At 33.2% G+C, this 21,629-nt stretch overlaps 1 protein-coding gene across 5 annotated transcripts in view; it reads right to left on the reverse strand.

The window, feature by feature from the left end:
- Window positions 1-2,244: 2,244 nt before the first annotated feature.
- Agmo (alkylglycerol monooxygenase) overlaps window positions 2,245-21,629 on the reverse strand; it is a 336,057-nt gene continuing 316,672 nt past the window's right edge. For 2 of the 5 annotated variants that reach the window (XM_048799643.1, XM_048799647.1), the window contains exon 14: window positions 12,147-12,253. Coding sequence is in view for 2 of the 5 variants with exons in the window: in XM_015498116.2 (XP_015353602.2) it covers window positions 12,179-12,253 (75 nt within the window). In the remaining 3 variants the exon portion in view is untranslated. Of the gene's footprint in view, window positions 2,580-11,515; window positions 12,254-21,629 lie in introns of those variants that run through there. The other 3 variants (XM_048799642.1, XM_015498116.2, XM_048799641.1) reach the window with 3 other exon arrangements.

Genomic DNA, 21,629 nt, shown 5'->3' on the forward strand with positions numbered 1-21,629 from the left:
AGGGGAGGGGAGGGGGGATAGTAGAGGATAGGAAAGGCAGCAGAACACAACAGACACTAGTATGGCAATATGTAAATCAATGGATGTGTAACTGATGTAATTCTGCAATCTGTATATGGGGTAAAAATGGGAGCTCATAACCCACTTGAATCAAAGTGTGAAATATGATATATCAAGAACTATGTAATGTTTTGAACAGCCAACAATAAAAAATTAAAAAAAAAAGAAATAAGATTGAAAAAAAAAAAAGAATTTATGTCTTGTTTTCTATGAGAATAAGGTTAATAGAATTTCAGTACCATTGCCCATAAGCAGCTTATTAAATTGGCCCAGAATCAAAAATTAATTACGCACGTTCCAACAGTTCATGGTACTCTTTTTTTTTTTTTTCTTGTTCAATCTTCTAAGTATAGCTCTGCCCCATATGATTTTTGGAACTCTGTATACTGAATTTTAATTGGCCTCATACATAAGCTATTTTGTAGACAGAATGTCCAGGCCCAAGAACTGTAGACTAAAACAAACTGGCCAATAAAGCTCATCGGTGAGCACTTGACAGGTATGTAAATATTCTTGTCACTCTCAATACCTTGGCCTTTACAGTTGGAGAATCTCCCCTTTATTGCAAAAGTCAACTCTAAGACTGCTTATTGTTTCACTAATATTCTGTTGGTAATATGCCACTTTATAAAGCTTTCTTCATGAGTTCCAGAAAGCATTTGGCTCCCAACAATACAAAGGATCATTGCAAACATTTTTGGTCAGTTTTGATTGAATACAGATTGCAGGATTGTTTTGCTAGACCACATTATTCTTTGAAATGTTCCTTCAGTAGTCGCACATTACTTTCTAATGATAATCATTTGCATTTCCAGAACCCTTTTGCCCTAATATTTTACAATGTATCCATCTCTGTCTTCACTGTGCTTCTCTCTGGGTTGAGAGGAGGTCTGTATTTCCTGGTCTTGCAGGCCAACTTAACAAAAGGCTGCAAAGGATGAATATGAAGAGAAAACCAGGCAGCTTAGATTCTAAAAGGGGTTATGCGTGTACAGCATGGCTCCCATCCTCACAGAAGGAGAAAATTCTAAAGACAATCTATGAACTCTATTTCATCACCATATTAAAAAATTGTTTTTAACGCGACTGTTACGGCTCTCAGACTTCTTATATAATGTAAAAGGTAAACTGAAGGTTAGGCAATTCAGCTGGATGTTTGGTCCCAACCAGCTCCCAGTTTTTCTTTCATTGTCTGCCGCCTCCGCCCCCACATGCTTCCGTCTCACGCCACTTCTGGTGGTCCAGGGCGCACAGTGCAGATGTTTCTCCCACACAGTGGAAACGGTCCCTAATGTGTCTGCACACTTCCAGGTTTTGCTCATATGGGAAAAGGAAAAATTGGAGAGAAAGAATGAATTTCTGGATTGGTTTTATTTCCTTTTGAGCCTTTCAAAAGTGCTGAAATAGAGAAGAAAATTTAGACCTATTCACCTTTCCCACAATGCTAGCCATATAAGCCACTTATAAAATGATTTTCTTTTTTATTTTAATAAAATGCAAGTAAACAAATGAGGCTTTCTGTGCAATCTTTCAGAAAGCTCACAGTAGCAATTTCATCTTAGAAAGTTTTGCATAATTGTGTTTTTTTAAATAAGAATTTTCATATAAATGGATCAGTTATTTAGAAAATTAGAGCATGTAATTTATTCCACATAAAACTTAAACACTGCATCCTATAATTGTCAAATAATTTTCATAAGGAGACAAATTTCCCTGTTCGAACAGTAGAATATGGGACCAGAATGCTGATAAAACAAGACTCATAAATATAGAAACAACTTTGTATTTCTCCATTGCTCCTCCATCTTCTCTGTGGAGATAGATATTTCTTTGTCCTTTGAGCATATCATGGACAACATTCTTTTTTAAATTTTTTTATTTGTTTTAAGTAGTTATAAATGAGAGTACAATGCACTTATACACTTTGATGTATCATACATAGATGGGATATAATTTCTCATTTTTCTGATTATACATACTGTAGAATCACATTGGTCATACAGTCACATATATAATGTAATAATGTCTGCTTCATTCTTCTATCTTTCTTATCCCCACATCCCCTGCCTTCCCCTCCTTCATTTCCCTCTACCTAATCTAAGGTAATGCTATTCTTTTTTTTTTTTTTGCATTACAATTCTTAATACACATATATACCACAATTTTTGTATCTCTGTTTGTATATAAAGTATGTTTACATCCAATTCAAGTCTTCATACATGTACTTTGTACAACATTCTTATTTTATGAGATTACTCTTTGATAATAAGACTCCTTAAATTAAAAAAAATTCTCAGTTCAGAACTATATCTCAATATCTATATTTGAAAAACAAAAATTTTTTTTGATTGTATGTGGTGCTGGGATCTAACCCATGGCATTGCCTATGCAGAGAAGCCCTCTTCCATTTTGCTACATCATCATCTCCAGCAAACTTTATTAGAGTTTCTCCTTTCTCAGCAGCTCCTGTCCTCCCAATTTGCCCAGCTGTAGGTGTGAAGTGTCAAGTGAGGATGTATCTGTGGAAAAGAGAGAAGGAGAAAGAAGAGTTTGTTGTGTCCTGGGAATTTCATCTTGAGTTGTCTTTACTCTGCCAAATCTTCTCTCTCCTAAAGCCCAGAGCACAGTCAGGGTAAAAGCAGAAGGAAGAAGGGTCAAGAAAGGACTTTGCTAGCTACCTCTGATTTCACAGTTTCTCCCTTACCCTGGTAATGTTTACAACTTATTACCCAATAGGACCAATCAGGTAAATTCCTGACAAGGATGATACCTCTCACACTGCAGCTTCTGGCTCTACCCTCTCACCAGCAACTAGCATTACATCTGCAGCATCTCTGGGTCAACACTGTGTCTCCCATGTGTCATGTTGGCTCTCACACCCTCTGCTTCCTTTTAGTGCTTGGGGAGCTTGCAAAGGAAGCCCCCTATGAGTGTGGCAACTTTCCAAATGCAGCCTTTGGTCACTTAGCTAAACAGATATAGGACAAACAGAAGTCCATTCAAATAAGCCACAAACTTCAGAGAATGAAGAGTAAGCTCTTATCAGATTCCAAAGAGAAAGAGCCACATACAGTTCCCCTGTGGAGGGAGTGACAAATGGAAATTCATATCCCACAAACTCTCCATGGAAATTCTCTTATTCTCATCTTCTAAACTCTCAAATATTCATCAGCTTCTTAGTGAGTAAATTAAGATCTTAGAACCCCAAGTTCAGAGAATGTCTGTCCCTTATTGTTTCCTATAATCTTTGAATTTAGGATTGGTTGGCAAATATTATAATGCAGGTCAGCTACAACTGAGGCTGAAAGAGTTTCAGATTTTCTAAGGTTTTATATCCAGGCTTAAAAAACTAATGAGTACATTAATATTTATCAAGCACCTCCCATATGCTAGCTATTATTTTAGAAGTTGAAAAAAGAGAACTGTAAGAAAATAATAATTGTTGTTTTTATGGACACTTAGTGAAGAAAACAAAAAATAAGTAAGTCTAAAGCATAATAGATATGAAACAGAAATTTTCTTTGGAAAGCATGGGTGTATAAACACAGTGAGCCAAAATTTCAATGAGAAGGTGGCATTTGGTTAAAGACCTTGAGGCAACAATGGGAGCCCCACTGCCAACATTGAAAGGTGCCTTTTAACTATTGAACAATACAGGGGACAACAATATAGATTTGGGAACCAGAAAGCCCAAGCTTAGACTCATGCCATTTCCTGTGGTATAACTTCAAGTAAGTTGCTTAATGTCTTAGTTTTCTAAGTTGAAAATTAGGTTATTATTTTTCACCCATATTTTTTTTGTGAGGATTAAGCAAGCTATTTATACAATCTAACAAACAGTGCCTGGCACTCTATGTTGTATTTTGTATCTCTTACTATGAATGAAAAGGAAATAAGGAAATGAATATGCCTTTAAAATTATAGTTAGAGATATAAATTTGGTAAGTTTGAATTATAGATGAGGTTAGTTCTTTGAAATTGGATGATGATACCCAGGGAATAAATATGACAAATATGAAAAAATATTTAAGGATTAAGTTCTAAATCTTGAGCACTAAAGAATTAAAAGTGTGGAGATGAGAAAAACCCAGCAAGAAGGACCCATATGTTCAACTAAAGAGGAAGTGAGTGCAGTGCTTTGTGAACTCAGGGAAGAAAGTATTTCAAAAAGACAAAGTTGTGATAGTGTCAAATGCCACTGAGAAGTCGAGTAAGGCCGTGCCATGAGCTAAGGTTGGACTTCACATTGGCACTGTGCTGACTTTGATAAGGGTGATGTCAGTGGATTCCTGAGAGGCAGTCATGACTAAAGTGTGTCCAAGGAAAAATAGGAGGAGGAAAATTAGAAATGCTAATTATAGACAATGGTGTGAATGAAATTTGGGATAAAGTGATGGGACATATAATGTTAACTGGAATAGAAGCTGGACAAAGGAACAGTTTTCTTAAAATTGAAGGGAAACGACAAACAGCACTTTAGTTAACAGAAATGGTGGGGCAGATAAAGGGAAGTGTAGGATTACTAAAGCCAAGTCCATAGAGGCTATGGTGGTTGGGATTCATGACAGAAGTTCAGAGGTTAGCCATGAGAGCCTGGGTATTGTTTAATAAAGAGAGATGTGGGTGATGTCATTAGCTAGGTGCTGTTCTCTTTGGTGGCTTCTATTTTTTTTTTTTAATTCAGTGAAATAAGAAGGAGTTTAGTCAACCAACACCAAGAATGTGCTGAAAGTTTGAGGAGTATGAACTTATTGTTGGGGAATATGGACTGGGGGAGTTTAGGATGACACATGGACAGAATTAAGAGCTCACGTGACATATGTAATCAGGAATAGATGAGACTGGTTTCATTGTTTTGTATATTTCTCTAACTATATTCATGCACAAGGGTGCACATATAAAGGAGCTATGTAATTGGGTTAAATTTGCATTGTGATTTAATAAGACCAAAAGAGCAATCATTATAATTGACCTTGAAATTGAAAAATTTATGAAAATTAGTAAATACATGAGGAAGAGATAGACAAATAAAACATGGTAGTTATGTCTCAGTGGGGCGGATGTTGGTGGTGGAATCCCAAAGGGAGTGAGCTTGAAAGAGGGGAAGAAGTGGTAAGATAATGGAATGCTTTGAGGTTAAGGCATTGGCAGGAATGCTGTTCCTAGAAATGGCAGCAAGAATGACCTAAAGTGAATGACACAATCTTTTGGACAAAGATCACAAGGACCTGAAATGCTAAGGTACTAGAGAGAACATTTATATGGATATTGGATTCCTGAGAATTTTGACACAGTAATACTAGAGAAGGTGACCAGTTAAAATCTTTAAGAAATCCAGGAGTTTTAAGAACTGTAAAAACCAACCAACCAACCAACCAACCAACCAACAAACAAACAAAAAAACCTGACCTGGTTAATGATGGGATTTACAAATAGGTGTTTACAAGGTATCCTAAAGGAGATAACAAACAAACAAACAAAAAAGAGCTGATAGGTTATTTCTTCAGAATTTCTTTTTCTTTCTCAAACACTTGAGAAAATAAGATCTAGTTTTATAAAAAATTCAAAGGCTCCATATCATTAGAGAGCTAGAAGAAAAACTTAACTTTATACTATAATCACTGCTGGTTGAATTTAAATCTGCCAATAAATGTCAGGGACGACATCCTCTCTCCTATCAGCAACATCTTTGATGCTTTTGACCTTCTATACCATTCTAGAGTTCCATGGGGAAATATGATATGTCAGTGACTTTTAATCATCGAGATACCTAAGTAGAGCTAATTTTTATACATGATCTTGTCTTGTCTTATATTCCAGCACAGAGAGGTAAGAATAGGGAAAGCAACTCCTTGTTGTATTTTTAAGCTGACAGTTTACATTTCTGAATAATTTTACTAGTTCTTTAAATGTTATTTATCATTCATATTAATAATCAAATTAAAACCCGAATGTTATCCTGATAAAGCAAGTGATTTACCTTGTGTTCTGTGACCTTCCCTGCTGTTCCACAGTGTACTCACATACACATGTACCAGATGACCTGAATATCCTGAGTTGTTTGCACAGTCTGTATTCTCAAGATTTCCAGATGAGATATGCATTGAGAAGTTGTTTGCTTGTAATACCAGAGGAAATGCTTATTAAGGACCTACCTGAGATTCTTACTTATTTATGTTTTACTCCTAAACAGTGAAAAGAAGGCCAAAGAAGTAATTTATCAACTAGTAGGTTAAAATGTGGTGGCCATAATAAGCACACATAAGATTCTTAAATGGATGAAGGAAATTATAATTTTTGCATCATCATTCCCTAGTTGGCAGATGTTTTTTTCTAATTGTCCCCATTGACTTGCTTCTAATGAAGGTATTGGAAAAACCTCATTATTACTGATGTAATTTAAGTTATTGAAAAGTCTGAATTTGATAAGAAATATAGTTTTAAAAGTATCTTAAGATACAGAAATAAGTTGGATTTACCTTTCATAGGATCATCAGAGTTGTAGGAGACTGTGGGCATCATCTGATTTAGGGCTTCCATTTTTCCATTACAGATATCAAGATAACAGACAACCAGACTGGGTTCTGAGGCTTGAGTTCTAAGGACTTCTCAGCCACTTTCTATCTATGATCAGAGTCAGATAGCTAGTAATTGATGTGAAAATATAAATACAATTAGTATATTGGTTTTTCACAACCACACAAAAACCTGTCTTTAGGACTTATTTGCTATATTCATATTGCCAATTATGTCATTTCTTTCCAGGAAAAATATTGTAAATTGCTCAAAAATGACCCCATGTATATTGCATAAATTTATATTTTAAATAAACTGAAAAAAGAATCATTTCTTATATAGTGAGACATTAAATTTCAGATGGAAGATCAACAATTACAAGCTCAAAAGGAAGCTTTTGAGCAATTAAATGTCGTAACACTGAGAGCATCATAATGCCTTAGTCAAACTAAATGGTTTTTTTTTACTCTTTCTTCTCTCCTTCCTTCCCTTCCCCCTTCCCTTATCTCTTTTTCTTTCTTTCTTAGTACTGAGGGTTAAATCTAGAGGCCCTCTATCGCGGCAACACACCCTCATCCCTTTTTATTTTTTGAAACAGGGCCTTACCAAATTCCTGAAATTGACCAGGAATTTTGATCCTTCTTCCTTAGCCTCTTGAGTGGCTGGGATTATAGGCATCACCACCATGATGAGCTTTAAATAGATACTCAAAGCTGACCAATGATCAAAAACATTATCTTTCAAGGGTTTCAATAAATTATTATTAATATTTTATTAGTAAAGTTTTTATTAGTAAAAGTTTTATTAGGCACTAACTCATTCTTTCTTATATTTATTAAATCAATATATTTAGAATATAACATATCACAAGTACCCTTTAACATAGACATGTCTATTAGTGCTAAAGAATATGGAACAATTTTCCTGTCTTTAGGATACATATAAACAGCTTACATAATATTGGTCACTATAATGATTAAATTATGTTCAAAACTCTTCCAAAAAATAAAAATATTTCAAAATATAATCAAACCATATGATCAAAGCAAATTAAAAAACTTCACACTGATAATCTAGAATCCAGAATATTAAAAATAACATACTCAGAATAATTATTTTTGATACATACTCACTGCTTTAATCAATTCCTTAGTCACTCCCATGCCCAATAGCTTTTCAGTGGTGTTTTTAAGATGTTATTTCCAATACGGTTTTATTATTTTGAATTTTCTCATAACATTACCGTTATTCAAAGTTTCATCTTATGGTTAATATCTTCAAAAGTGTTGACACTTTAATTGACTTTTCTCCATACATTTTTGAATGTGAAAATAGTGTGTATACCTACCAAAGTGCATCTGAACCTAGAAAAACACGGCAAATGCATATTTTGTTCTGTTTTTTTCTTATTGAAAGAGTTAAACTAATGAGTCAAGCAGTACTCACAGATGTTGCATTTTTGATTCCATTCAGAATAACTAACTTCAAAAATATTTTAAAAACAAAAGTTTATCAAGTAATTTGTCTTTTTTACATGTTTTAGTAGATTTAGATGCTGGTAATTTGTAGCCTCTTTAGATCTTGTTCCTTTTCAGTATATAATTTAAATTTATCCCCTTAGAAACTTCACATATTCATATATTATATATATATATATATATATATATATATATATATATATATATATNTATATATATATATAATCTATCCCTATATATATTTTTTAAATTCTTAAAAAGGAGATATTCTCCAACTCAATCATATGATTTCAGAATAAAATCTCATGATACTAGATATCTTATTAATTTCTTGAGTTCTTATATTTGTAGGGATAAATTTTATTAGCTCTTGTTTACAAGCTTTATTGTCAATAATTAAAAATTGCTAACAGCTCTGAGACCTGAGAAACTCTATCGCTATGCATTGATATTTGTATAAGGATTTCCAACTAATCTTTGAAGAAAGTGGAACCAAATTTAGTGAACTCTACCCCAAATTTTTATATTATTTAAGGAGTTGGGTTTGACTTACAAAATTGTTCTTTAGGGGCTCATGCAGTTCTAAATTTTGTTTGATATCTGGCAGCAAAATGTATCCTTGTGTTGATGTAGTCTTTTTTGTTTAACATCTTAACAACAAACAATTGTCTAGGTAGTTTAAAACTCTGCATACATAAAATATTTTTAATGCTGAGAATATGCCTTTTGGAACATGACTACTAATTATATGTCTAACAAATAATTTGAAAGAATTTCTCTGGCATTGGTTTCTTAATTTAGAATACCACTCTTGTCATCACACTGTAATACACCAAAATTTTGCTTTTATATTACAGAACAAAAATGTTGTGATCCTCATAACATAGCATAAATTTTCTTGGAGAAAAATTCAATACCTAATTGATTAAATATGCATTTTTAATGGGGGGTGCTCATCAATGCAAATTTGTAGTCTGGTGACTTTTTGCATCTTGTAGACTACTGTACAGGCTTAAGCAAAACTTTCTAATGTTTTGAGTGATGGATGGGGCCATGATTAAATGATTTTTTAGCATCTGTTGCCTTTCCTGAAGGAGCTAGCTGTCCTTAGGGGCTGAGTGTCCCATCTAGCATGACTTTACCAGTGAGTTAAAATGCATTTGTGTACTGTCTCTCAAAGGGAGGGATTGTGCAGGCTATGAGTTTGAGAAAATAAAAGGAGACATAAAAAAGGGGGCTCATTTAATTACTACCACTGCTTTCTAGTAAATCATATTCTATACACTAACATGTATGTACCATACCTTAAAGATTGCCACTCAGTGGTCCTATTGCAGTTCCTTCTTAAGCATTAAATTATATGTCACGAGTAGAGTGAAATTTGGAAACCTCTAATAAACAGTAATGCAAACTGATAATGTTAAATATAATGAGGAAATTCATATATTTTGGTCATTAATTGAACATCTGATACACAGTTATGGATTGACATATTGTTGAATATCATGTCCCAGAAATGGTTTAACTAAGTTTAAAAAAGATGATTAGAAGAAATGAGATGGTGGTGAAGTCAATGACATATAAATGGGAATAATTCTAGAGAAAATTGACAAACCAAGTATAGGGATGGCTTTTTCACATACATATGGCAAGCCTATTAATAAACTAGGGCATTACCATTCTTAAGTAGGAAGTTTAGAAGTGCAGAACTCACTTACTTTATTAACTAATCCTAGAACCAAAATATTTATCCTTCAAACTTTATTTTGTACCTTGAACATCAAATTAAATGGGAAATACTCTGAACAGAAAACCCTGAAACCACAATTATAAAGATTTTTGCTCTGGCTATCTGATAACATGAAACATAGATATGCCATGAACTTTGAATTCAGAATTCAGAGAGTTTTAAAAAAAAATGGCCATTTATTGTATTTAAGTTATTTAACCTATTTCAGATTCAGAATTCTCTTCTGTAAAATGGTATTAACAGCACCTAATTAACAAGGTTTTAGAGGCTAAATTAGATAAACATTGCTAATATACTACTACTCAATAAGTAAATGCTCCTTCCCATTTTTATGTACATTAGCAAAACTGTCCTCATTTGCAAACGCTATTTGCATCTCTCTATTAGAAGTGGCAGGTTAGTGATGGGTCCTATTTTTAATGCTTTTCTCTTGAGAGAGAAAAAAGGAGAAAAAATTAAAATTCTTCCAGTCAACAGTAAACATAAATTACATGGTATCACTCAAGATCAATTTACAACATTACTAATAGTTATATTATCTGTCATCATGTGTTAAGAGCTCTGAAAGAGAAAACTAGGCTGGAAAATTAGCAGGGCTGAAGGTGAAGAATAAAGTGCACAGAGACCATAGGGACACTATTTATCTGGGGACCACATCTACTTTCACAGGGCTGGAAAATCTGTGGCTTGAAAATATCTGCATTTATAAAAGAAGACTATTCACAGTCATAGTGAATAAAGGCAAGAGAGAAAAAAGAAAATGTGGATAAGTTTGATCTTACTCAAAGAAAACTGAAAAAAGGATCTTTTAAATTATTTATTTCCATCATTAAACCTATTTTTAGATTACTCCTATAAAGCCCATATATCAAGCATATATACATATTTACGCATCACTTCTGGGGAAACCATTAAACTTTTTTGACATGCTAAAATTTCATTTGAAGATTTGTGAAAAAGTCTCTCTTCTTTGTCATTACTGAATTATGCTACTTATTAGCTGAAATGTCTTCAGAATATAGAATCTGGGTCTTGACAATTTTTTATACTTTATGTTCAGTAATTTCAAGCCAGTAGAGGGCTCCCTGCTGCAATGTGATTCTATAAATGTAAAGTCCAGCAAGAATTGTTAGTAATGAACCAAAGTAGGATTTAATATTCGTTATGGGCTTAACTATTTGCTCTAACTCTGTGTTTAATTAAGAAGTATAAAAAAGATGAATGAAGTAAAGCCAAACCCTACTTCTGACGCTTGAGATATAATTTGGTAATTTTTCCATCATGCAAAATTTAATCTTTTATTGCTATTCCAATTTGAAAATTAAATATTCATCAGTCCTGCATCATGAGCCTACATAGACACCTGCAGTCTGATTCTTTTAATAGTTCCATACTTATTTTCTGTTCATTGTTTGATAATGTATTTATTAAATGAGGCTAACCAACTGATCAATCTCCTTAATCCAGTAATCAATAAAATCAAAGCTCAATGAATGACAACATTTTTTTTCAGTTTAGTACTGGTTCCTTTTACTATTAAATTGTAACTCGAAATCTAAAAAATATTGGAGAAAGAAAATACTTTTTTTCCCCAACATTTTTTCAATCTTTTTTCTCTAAGCCTCATTTTGCATGAGTCTGTCAGTTCCCACCTAGTGAAATGCTTGGCAATTTTTGCATTCCCAATAATCAACATACACACAATGCCTTGTGCAGATTTACTTAGAGAATTTTATTAACAATATTTTGACAATTTTTAATAACATAGAATTACTTCATGCTCCTCAATCTTCCAAAAAAATTGAGCAAACATATTAGACATATGTATCACAAATTAGTCTGTTGAACAAACCAATTCTGTCAGATTCATTCATTTCCATTTCAATGATGTTTTTCTGCATCATTACACTTGGCATTACATAGTTTGCAAAGGCAAATGCAGTCCTAGGCAAATAACTACTGTAGTATGTCTTTTTGACTACAAATCTGTATTAAGCATAATTTTACCAAACATCAAAAAAAAAAAGAGCATCCAACAATAGAACAATACAAATTCAATATCCATTCCTCTTTACTGTTGGTAAATTTCCTCCCTTCTTCTTATATGCATTGTCATAGATAGTACCAGTAAATATAACATCAGTATATTTGAAATCATTTGCTTTTCAATGGTAGAGCAAAAGGAAAGTAATTGTTAATTGACTTTAATAGAAAATAATAAATGTAAAAAGCAAGGATAAGTAAGTACATTTACTTTTCATTAGAGAAATCATCCCTATAAGCATTGTATAAGATAATTGCATTTCCATATTCAGTGAAAGTATGTTGTGGCTATGGAAAATTGATTAAAACAAGAGTGCTGTGTACACTTAGGTTATTTCCCAGGACCAGTGGCAAGAAGTTTCATGCTTCTTACTCCCCAGAATGTTATGCAAATGGAATAAAAAATCTAAAGAAATAAAACATAAAAAGAAAAAAAAAATTGAATTAATACTTTTGTTCCACTGAGTTGCAAATATTTCCTAGGGGAAAATAAACATAAACATTTTAGACAGTTAAATTAGTTAAACTAAATCCAGAAATTGTTCACTCACAGCTTTTAACCAATTTAACTTAAAACATGTTATGTGAAGACAGGAGTGGGAGTAAAATGTTTTGTTTTTGTGTTTTTCTTCTCCCTTATGCTCAGAGATCTGGGCCATTTCAAGGGATGGGCCTATCTGAGTAAGATACTGAACGAAATGGAACTTTGTTCTGGCATTTGGGGATATTGCATGTTGTATATGTTGTATGAAAAGCTCTCATTGATTAAATAGTTAAGAAGCCTTTAGAAAAGGAGAAATTAAAACATTGTTCCTCTTGGAGGCAATATAATCTAGCCTATTATGAATTCCATCCAATATGAATTTGGTTTCAAGCATCATGGCTGATTTACCTTCTTTTTAAAAAAATCTTAGTAACATAAATCTAGCTGTAAAATTCTTTTTAAAGTTGAAGACATAACTAAATTATAATAGGTAACCTCAGAGTGCATCAAGTTTGTTGCCTTGCTTTCAAGTAACATCAGACACTCACAATAAATCACCAAAAATTATCCATGCAATTCTCTTGGTTTCTAGTTATCTTAGCAAGAAGCAGTACACAATCCTCCTCAGAAAGAATTACAGTTGTAGGATTTTTTTCATTCCATGTAACCTGAATACCGTGACCCCATAATGCATATATCTGTGCATTGAGGGTAGTTTTTGTACCATCAGGCTTCACTAGACAAACCTTTCCTCTTGCCTCTCCCTACTTTCCAATAAGTAAGCTAAAATTACTTCATGATCTCCATTTTATGGGGGTGAATATTAGAGAGATGATGAAAGAGAGCAATACTCAAACAGCTAGCTGTTAGGATAGGTGTGTGAGAGTTTCTTCATGTGTAAAATTTTTGTGTGTGTGCAAAATACTTCTCCTAGCTATTACAATATGGCCAGTTGCCTCTGGCTAGGAAGATGATAACTATGCCTAGAAGATCCATGGGAGTGCACAAAGGAAGAGCACTACTAATAAGACGGAGGCATGGAGCGTTCTGGGGTTAGAGACTGAGATGAAGCCAAAGCCATTAGCTGAAAGCCATTAATACACAGAAAATATCTTAAATTGCACAGTGCTTCCTATTAAGGCCTGAATAGGGGGAAAGAACATCACCACCACAACTAATAACAACAAAACCCTGCCAAACACTAATGTTTAGCTTTGTGAACTGCCTGGTTTCATCTGAACCTTATGGTTCTACCTTATGGATAAGGCAACCCTTATCCTTCACATCAGACAATTAGATGATTTTCTTCAAATCCCTGCATTCCTTTCAGATTAAAATACCCATAATATGAAAAAAATACTAAAAAAGAAAGCCAGCAGTTATATTGAAGCAGAAGTCAAGAATAATATTAACATTATGGAGTTGCCTTGGAAGTCAAGTACAATATATTTAAAGGCTGGTTTTCATTTTGTTACTCTTGACTGTAATTCAAGAGGAATGACCTCATGGGATTCCTCATGGTAGTGCCAGGTAAAATAATACCAAGATTAGGGTAGTATTTGTGAAAGCTCTTAGACCTGTGCAGTGAGTTGCTCTTGTCTCTGAAGATGGTTTACTGATGACAAGATAACCAAGAAGACAACCTTTCAAAGGGGACAGAGATGACAAATCTATAACATCAAATCTATAATCAGTTTGGATCCAGAATATTCTTTGAGCAACTAATAGGTACTTTGTATTGCACAAGTTACTGAGACCAAAAATATATTTGGCAATAAAAGCTTTTATTAATTTTGAATATGGTGTCTATGGTCACAGGATTATCTCCATGGGGGGAGGCTCAGGAGAACTATTTCAGTGAAACCTGAAAAACTGTAAAAGTTTGTATGTCATATTTTCCTTTTCACCACTTCCAAAAGAATGGATAGTCCCTTTCAGACTATCTGTATCTGGATTTAATATTCAACATTATTTGGATTCCCAGTAATAGTTAAAATTCTGACCTAAATACAGAATGAAAATAGCAATTTTAGCTTATGTCTTTGTTATTAGTCCTCCACTTTACCACCAAGTCTTTCCACCTTTGAAACTATAATTACAGTCCTTATTTCCTGCAGTCCTGATCCCAAATACACTCACAAAGACCTTCCCTTTTTTCAATTTCTCCATCTTCCTACCAAAAATTCAGGGTTAAATTTGCAGTTTTATTCAGTTGGTTTGTTTATCTGTTTCAGGCTCCTGTGCATTATCCCTCCCTAAAGACGTAAAGCAGTTGAAGCTGATGTATCAGAATTGGATGACAGTAATGTGCAATGGTGACCCTTGCTTAGGCCAGTCACTGTCTTGGGCGTCTATAATAGATTATGATACCTATCATGACAAACTTCAGTGAACTGGTATCAAGTTTGTTGATGAGGCAATGGAAAGTCAACTTTTAAGTAGTTTATTGAGGAATCATACAACTACCAAATATTAGAGCTGGGATCATGCTTTACATTTATAGTGTCTCACAGAAAATTTAACTGTGAGACACTATAAATGAAGTCCATTCCATAAATATGAACATTCATAGTAAATTTATTTCCTTTTTTTAGTCACCTGTATTTGCTTGAGTATAATAGGGATTGAACTAGGGGTGTTCTATCGCTGAACTACATCCATAGCTCTTATTTTTTTAAAATTTTGAGACAGGATCTCAATAAATTGCACACATACCCTTGAACTTGTGAGCCTCCTGCTTCAGTCTCCTGAGTAGCTGGGATTACAGGCCTGCACTACCACACCCAGGTGTTTAGATTTTTTTTTTTTTTTAACATCAGTAACTTCTAGGTTTCTGAGACCTTTTCATAATATCTTGAGGATACAAATTAGAATTCTTATGTATTGAAACCCAGACTGGTATGAAATGATAGAAATAAAATATGCTTCTAAAAATATATATGACCCTGAAATGTTCACCCTGTGCTATTAGAAATATTCAAGCAAGGAATATTTACTGCTTTTATATTTTATATATGCATAGATATATAAATTTAAATATGTTACATAAATAATTTTCTAACTCAAAATTACATAACATGGGCCCAACCATTGGTTATTGTAGGCGCTCCACTTAAAAATGTCCCATGTCTAACCTTTCTCTTGCCTTCATATTAAGTTATTCATTTTAGGTTTCCATGTTTATATTAAATGTGTCACATTAGATAATATTTCATTAACACATATTTCCATCAAATATTTGTAAAATGAAGCCAGCAGAATCTCTACTTTGGTTAGTGGAAGAATAAATGGAAATTTTAGCATTTAAAAAAATGTTTTTTTGCAATATTCTTCTCTAATCTACAGATATGTGGTCCAGATACATACAAACTCAATGCACACTTTTTTCCCCCTAGGACTGGGCAAGTCCCATGATTGTAGCAGCTGGATGCAAAATATGAAACAGAGGAAGTTCATTGTTAGAGTCAAACTCTCCTTGCACTAACACATCATTAGTGGCCCTTGTCTTCAGGCTATTTCCTTGGCTTCCCAGGGATTTCAACTCTGATGCTTGAACTCTGCCCTCCACAGATGCTCTCTCTGTTTCCACCACCTCTTTCCAAAAAGTTCATCAATTGGCAGGTGGCTAATCTGAGCAATAGTCCATATTAAAACCAGTGGGACCTGGTGTTATTCTGTAGCTCCTCCCAGTATGTCTGTCTTTCAGAGGCCTTATTCGATATGGCGCTTATGAGAGCAAATCAGGCATCCAATTGTGAAGGAGAGATAAGAGAATCAGAGGAGGTATTTGTGTGCATGTGGCCTGCCCTCAAATTTTAAACCTTCAAATTACAAATAAAGCTAGTGGATTTATGTTGTGTCTATGTACATACGTGTGTTTGCTGGTTTGAGTAGACATTCTACTTATTAATAAATGACATAACAAGAAAAGAAAAAAATGTTACCCTGAGCAGTGGGAAGTTTCAATTATGTAGCAAAATCCCATAGCTTTTATGGAGGTGATAAAATAAAAAAGGCTTCTTATGTCATTTAACCTTTACAAAAACTTACAAGTCTAATGAAAACTTTAAAGTACTTGAATTATTCACAAGAGAAACAAAATATCTGAAAATAGTTAAATTTATTTTGATTCTCAAGCATGTATTTATTATCATAAATATTTAAACAGAAAATACTGAGATGTCTCATTTAAATGTATGCCTACTGGCAGCAGCAGTATAATTGTATATGCATCCCGAATTGGCAATAATAGGAATGAATATGTCAAATGAGTGAAATCATTTTGTTGATAGGTAGAGCTGCTTATTCTACTTGTCAAGGAAGGAACTTGAATCATTTTAAATATCAAATAGCATTCTTGGGAAGATTACAGGATTAATCACTTTATAAAAATCATTGTTTAATTAACTATAAATTTACAGCTAAATTTGAATTTTTATATTGAATTACTAATATTCCCCTGGAATATATATTATCTCTAACAAATCATAAAATACCAGAATATATTTTACCTAAAAATTATTTATTTGATACAATGAGGTCCATAACACTAGGTAACTGACTACTACTAAATAGGACTATAACAATCACTATAGCAAAATCTGTTTTAATGAAAACACATTAAACATGCATTATTTTTTATCAAATTTATTCAAAGTAAAATAAAACCCACTACTTTCAAAATATAATTTTTAACACAATGTTTTGGCCTTGGTAGAGGTGACCATTATCTGCTGTACAGTAAGAACTCAAAGAGAAATCAATCCTGAATTGCTACAAAATATCTCTATTTCTTATTATTTCAAAAGAGCAAATAAACACAAATATTACTGGAACATAAATTGAGGCCAAATGTACTGAAGGTCCTTTTGAAATTAAAACATCAGAAAGATATTAGGTAGTACACATTTTCCCCCGAGGATTTTGCAACAACTTAGCAATAAATGTGAACTAAAAAGAAATAGAGATTTTTTTTTCTTAATTTCAGTATAGTATATAGAGAACCAAAATAAGTCATATGAGGAAAGAGGCAAACAAAATTCTAAGAGAAATAATTTCCAGACACTATACACATTTTTTTTTCTTTTTGTGTATTTCTATGCCTTATTCAACAAAAATACAATCACAACTATTTTAAAAGTAAAATTGTAGGAGAACTTATTACTTAATTTTTAAAATAAGCATTTTTAATGTTAAATTTTAAATACATATTAAAGTTCTTAGTTGATGAAAAGCAATATAAAAAGAAAGTTCATGTGAATTTCCATATATACATATTTATATTTATATATATAAATATATATAAACAGTCATAAAATATCTACTGATCCTAATTTTTAAACAAGAGAATATACTAGATATACCATAATCAAGCTTTATAAGAACACAAAATAAACTTTAGAAGAGAGTTTTAAAATTCTTTAGATGACTTCTAAAAACTGAAAAATCCAATATTTAACTATTTTACTACTCAGTAGAGACAAAGGACACATAATTAGAGTTAAAAAGTATCCTCTTTATTTACACAACAAATGCAGTATCATTCATTTCAACCACTTCTTCAGTTCCCCAGAGCTGAGTCTCTCTTTTGGAGGATAGTTTGTTCACTTCTAAAAGTCTAAACTGCCCAAGAAGGTCCACCCTTTTCAACAATATTCCTAAAGACTATCTTGTCTGTGCAGAACACATTTGAGCTACCAGTGTAATACTTGAAAATCATAAACATTACTAGGAAGATTAGAGATCACATCGAGGTCTCTAAAGCCCACCTACAATCCAGAGAACATATTTGAAGACAGTTGGCATGAATTAGCTACCGTGCATGCAAACCCATCTGGTTAAAATTGTATAAACCATAATTAGCATAAAGTGAAAATACATGCTACTTTTCTCAAAAACATCTGTGGAGTTTTCATCTTTGAATTCAGAGTTTGAATAAAAGTATCTTTACTGATGTACAACTTCAAAAGTTTCCAGTATTGCCAACCCTTTTAGAGTATGGCAATCTGTTAATCTCAATTTTAACACTGTCTTTGATTAATCACTGGATTCTTACTTTTCCTTACAAACAATGATACATTTCAATTTTGATTTTTTTCCCCAGGAAAATTTCTTTACATTTTGATATGTATAGTCTCCATATCCTGGTGTCCTCCTCAGTTTTTCCAGGTTAGATTTTAGATTTTGTTGTTGTCGTTGTTTTTAAGTTTGAAGTTTGTCAAAAGGACAAAGAAATGCCTAGGTCACCTCAACTACCACATAGAGAAAAATTAAGAGAGAAGCAAAGTCACTGAGACAGGATTTATGTTCACTGGGTGACCAGAACATGTCCCATGTTAAAACTTATGCTTGATTTTATGTTTCTTATTAGCTAAGTTTCTAATACCATAGAAGAATAAGACCTTGTAGCACCTTTTCTTTAACTACAGGAGAGAAACAGTAAGGATACATAAAGAGAGTTTGAATAAAGTCAAATAAATAAAGGATCACGTATCATTTGTGAGGAGAGAAGTTATGGGGAATGCTGACAACTGTGCTGGGGAAATCAGGAAAGATAGCATATTTTCCAGATACAATCATTTTTCTATAATAATCCTTCACTTGTACTTACCATAGAGCCACATTTTTTCCCTTTTTATAGATTTGAGAATGAAATTTTAGAAAAACAAAAGGCAATCAAAAACCTTTTAGGATGGCCTGTTTAGTTTATTAAAAGTTGGGAACAAAATAATAATAGAATAAATAACAAGGCACTTAATTACTGTTACCTAGTTTGAGTCTGTACTAAGACTTTATTAAAATTAGAGATGGGTGAACCATTCAGAATAAAACAATTCCATGCTCTAAAGCTAAACCCCGAACTTTTTCTTTTTTTTTTAAAGTATAATTTAGTGAATTTAAAAATTTATTATTCAAATTTATTTTTACTTCCATATTCCTGCAAAAATGTTATGATTACAATTTTAAGTAAAATTTTATTTAATTTTTTTGAGTATGCTTACCATCACAAAATTGTTTTGTGTCCCGCATGTTTTGAAAATAAAAATATTTGAATAAAATTAGCTACATTAATCATAATCCTTAAGGGTCCTAATAGAACTTTCTCTAATGGTGAGAAATACAATGCATAGCTTAAAAATCAAAGTGATAGTCCTTTCTCAACCCTTTTATTTCTGACTACATAAATTTAAAACATTTATCTTCTAAAATTGGAACTGTTTCGACAAAAATTATCAATGATATCATTCAGTCGTAATTTGCCAAAATGCCATTTATGTGCTAAATGAGTGGCAACCAGCCCTTTTCCCCAATAATCCTATCACAACAGCACGTCGATCTTTCAGTGTATTCAAAGCAAATGCTTCTAGCATCTCTGACATAATAAAAAAAAGAGCCTAAGTTTTCTCACATAGATAACGATTTTTAAAACTTGATGTGCAAAAACAGAATGTAGGAGAATGTGTGCTTACACATGCACAATACCATTCAGTACTGCTTATCCAGGATATTTACTGTGTCATCAAAAATATTTTTTTGTATTTGTCTTCTATCTAGGAAACAAAAAGAACACCTCTTAAAACAAATTCATTTTTAGAAGAAAAAAATGTCATGTTTATAGAAAAATATAGTGATGTCTAGTTTTAAAAATAGGATAGTCTATCTTGGAAAGATGTGTTTTGAAAAGGCCCTTTCCTAGTGTTTTTGCTTGTGTCAAAGGGATGATTAGAGTATATGGGAACCTCCCAGAGTAGGCTAATAGAAAGCCAACAGCCCACATATGGCTTGCAGGTTGGGGGAATTCTCTGTGTTCTGCCAGAGATGGGACTGCCCAAATGGTTTCTCGCATAAGTCCCAAGTCATAAACTGCATCCTACTAGGCCAGCCATGCCAGAACTGGACCCAAGGGTATACACAGTCTTGGCTGATGGGAAACAATGACTGCTTCCTAAGGAAGCCACAGCTGCTTTTCTGAGAGACACCCCAGATGCCTGAATTTTCCCTTACTTTCCATTTTTGACTACCTGTTCTGGCAACAGTTCCAACAAAGGGAGAGGCAGGCAGCAGGCACCCAGCTGTTTTCAATAAGGCTTGGCAACTTAGGTACTGATTACATAAACACTACAGACATTCAGAGAGCATATTTTCTAGCTTTTAAGCTATAAAAAAGGTGTGAACCCATACCAACACCCCACGTTTTGTCTGTTCCAAATAAGATGATGAAGAAGATGATGATGATGATAAGAGCTTTAATTATGAAACAAAGATTAGTAGAGGCAACATGATATTGCAAACTGTTGGGAAGAAGTTCAAATTATACAAAGTTTTGAAAAGATATGAAATCTCCATGTTTGAAGGGCAAGGAGAAACATAAAAACCACTATTATATATTCTTCCATTCTTCTATTATCTACCTATTATAATAATCTTCCACATTAATATTGAATTCCCTATATCTGAAACAGTTCAACATAATTGTTGTATTTACACAGATCTTCATCCAGGAGGATCCTGAGCAACCTAATGAATACAATATATAGGCATTTCTTTAGTGGCAGTGTCTCTTGAAATATTCTTTGACATATGTAGAAAGAAATACATTAAGCAATGCTGAATTAATTCTGAGAAATACCAACCAACATAATAGAATGATAAATTTTTAAAGTAGGCAATCAACAGCAAAACTCCAAAAGAAGAGATGAAATTTGAAGGACATAATGAAGGAAGGAAAAAAAAAATATTACTCAGCCTTAAAGAAGAATGAAATTATGGCATTTGCAGGTAAATGGATGCAGGTAGAGAATATTATGCTAAGCAAAATAAGCCAGTCCCTCCAAACCAAAGCCCAATGTTTTCTCTGATATGTGGATACCAATCTATAATGGGGGGAGGGGTGGGGCTCGGGAAATATGGAGGAATTTTGGATTGGGTAGAAAGGAGTGCATGGAGGGGAGTGGGTATGGGGGTAGGAAGAATGGTGGAATGAATGGATATCATTACTCTATATATACATGTATGATTGCATGAATGGTGTGCCTCTATATCCTGTACAGCCAGAGAAATGAGAAGTTGTGCTCCATTTGTGTACAGTGAGTTGAAATGCATTCTGCTGTCATGTGTAACTAATTAGAACATTTAAAAAAAAAAAAAGTCCTTTTAAGGGCGGGGGCTGTGGCTTATAGGTACAGAGCTTGCCTAGAGTATGCGAAGCCCTGGGTTCGATCCTCAGCACCACATAAAAATAAATAAATAAAATAAAGGTTTTGTGTCCAACTACAACTAAAAAAAAAATATATATATA

This window comes from Marmota marmota, unplaced genomic scaffold, assembly GCF_001458135.2.
Source record: "Marmota marmota marmota unplaced genomic scaffold, marMar, whole genome shotgun sequence".
NCBI classification, from domain to species: domain Eukaryota; kingdom Metazoa; phylum Chordata; class Mammalia; order Rodentia; family Sciuridae; genus Marmota; species Marmota marmota.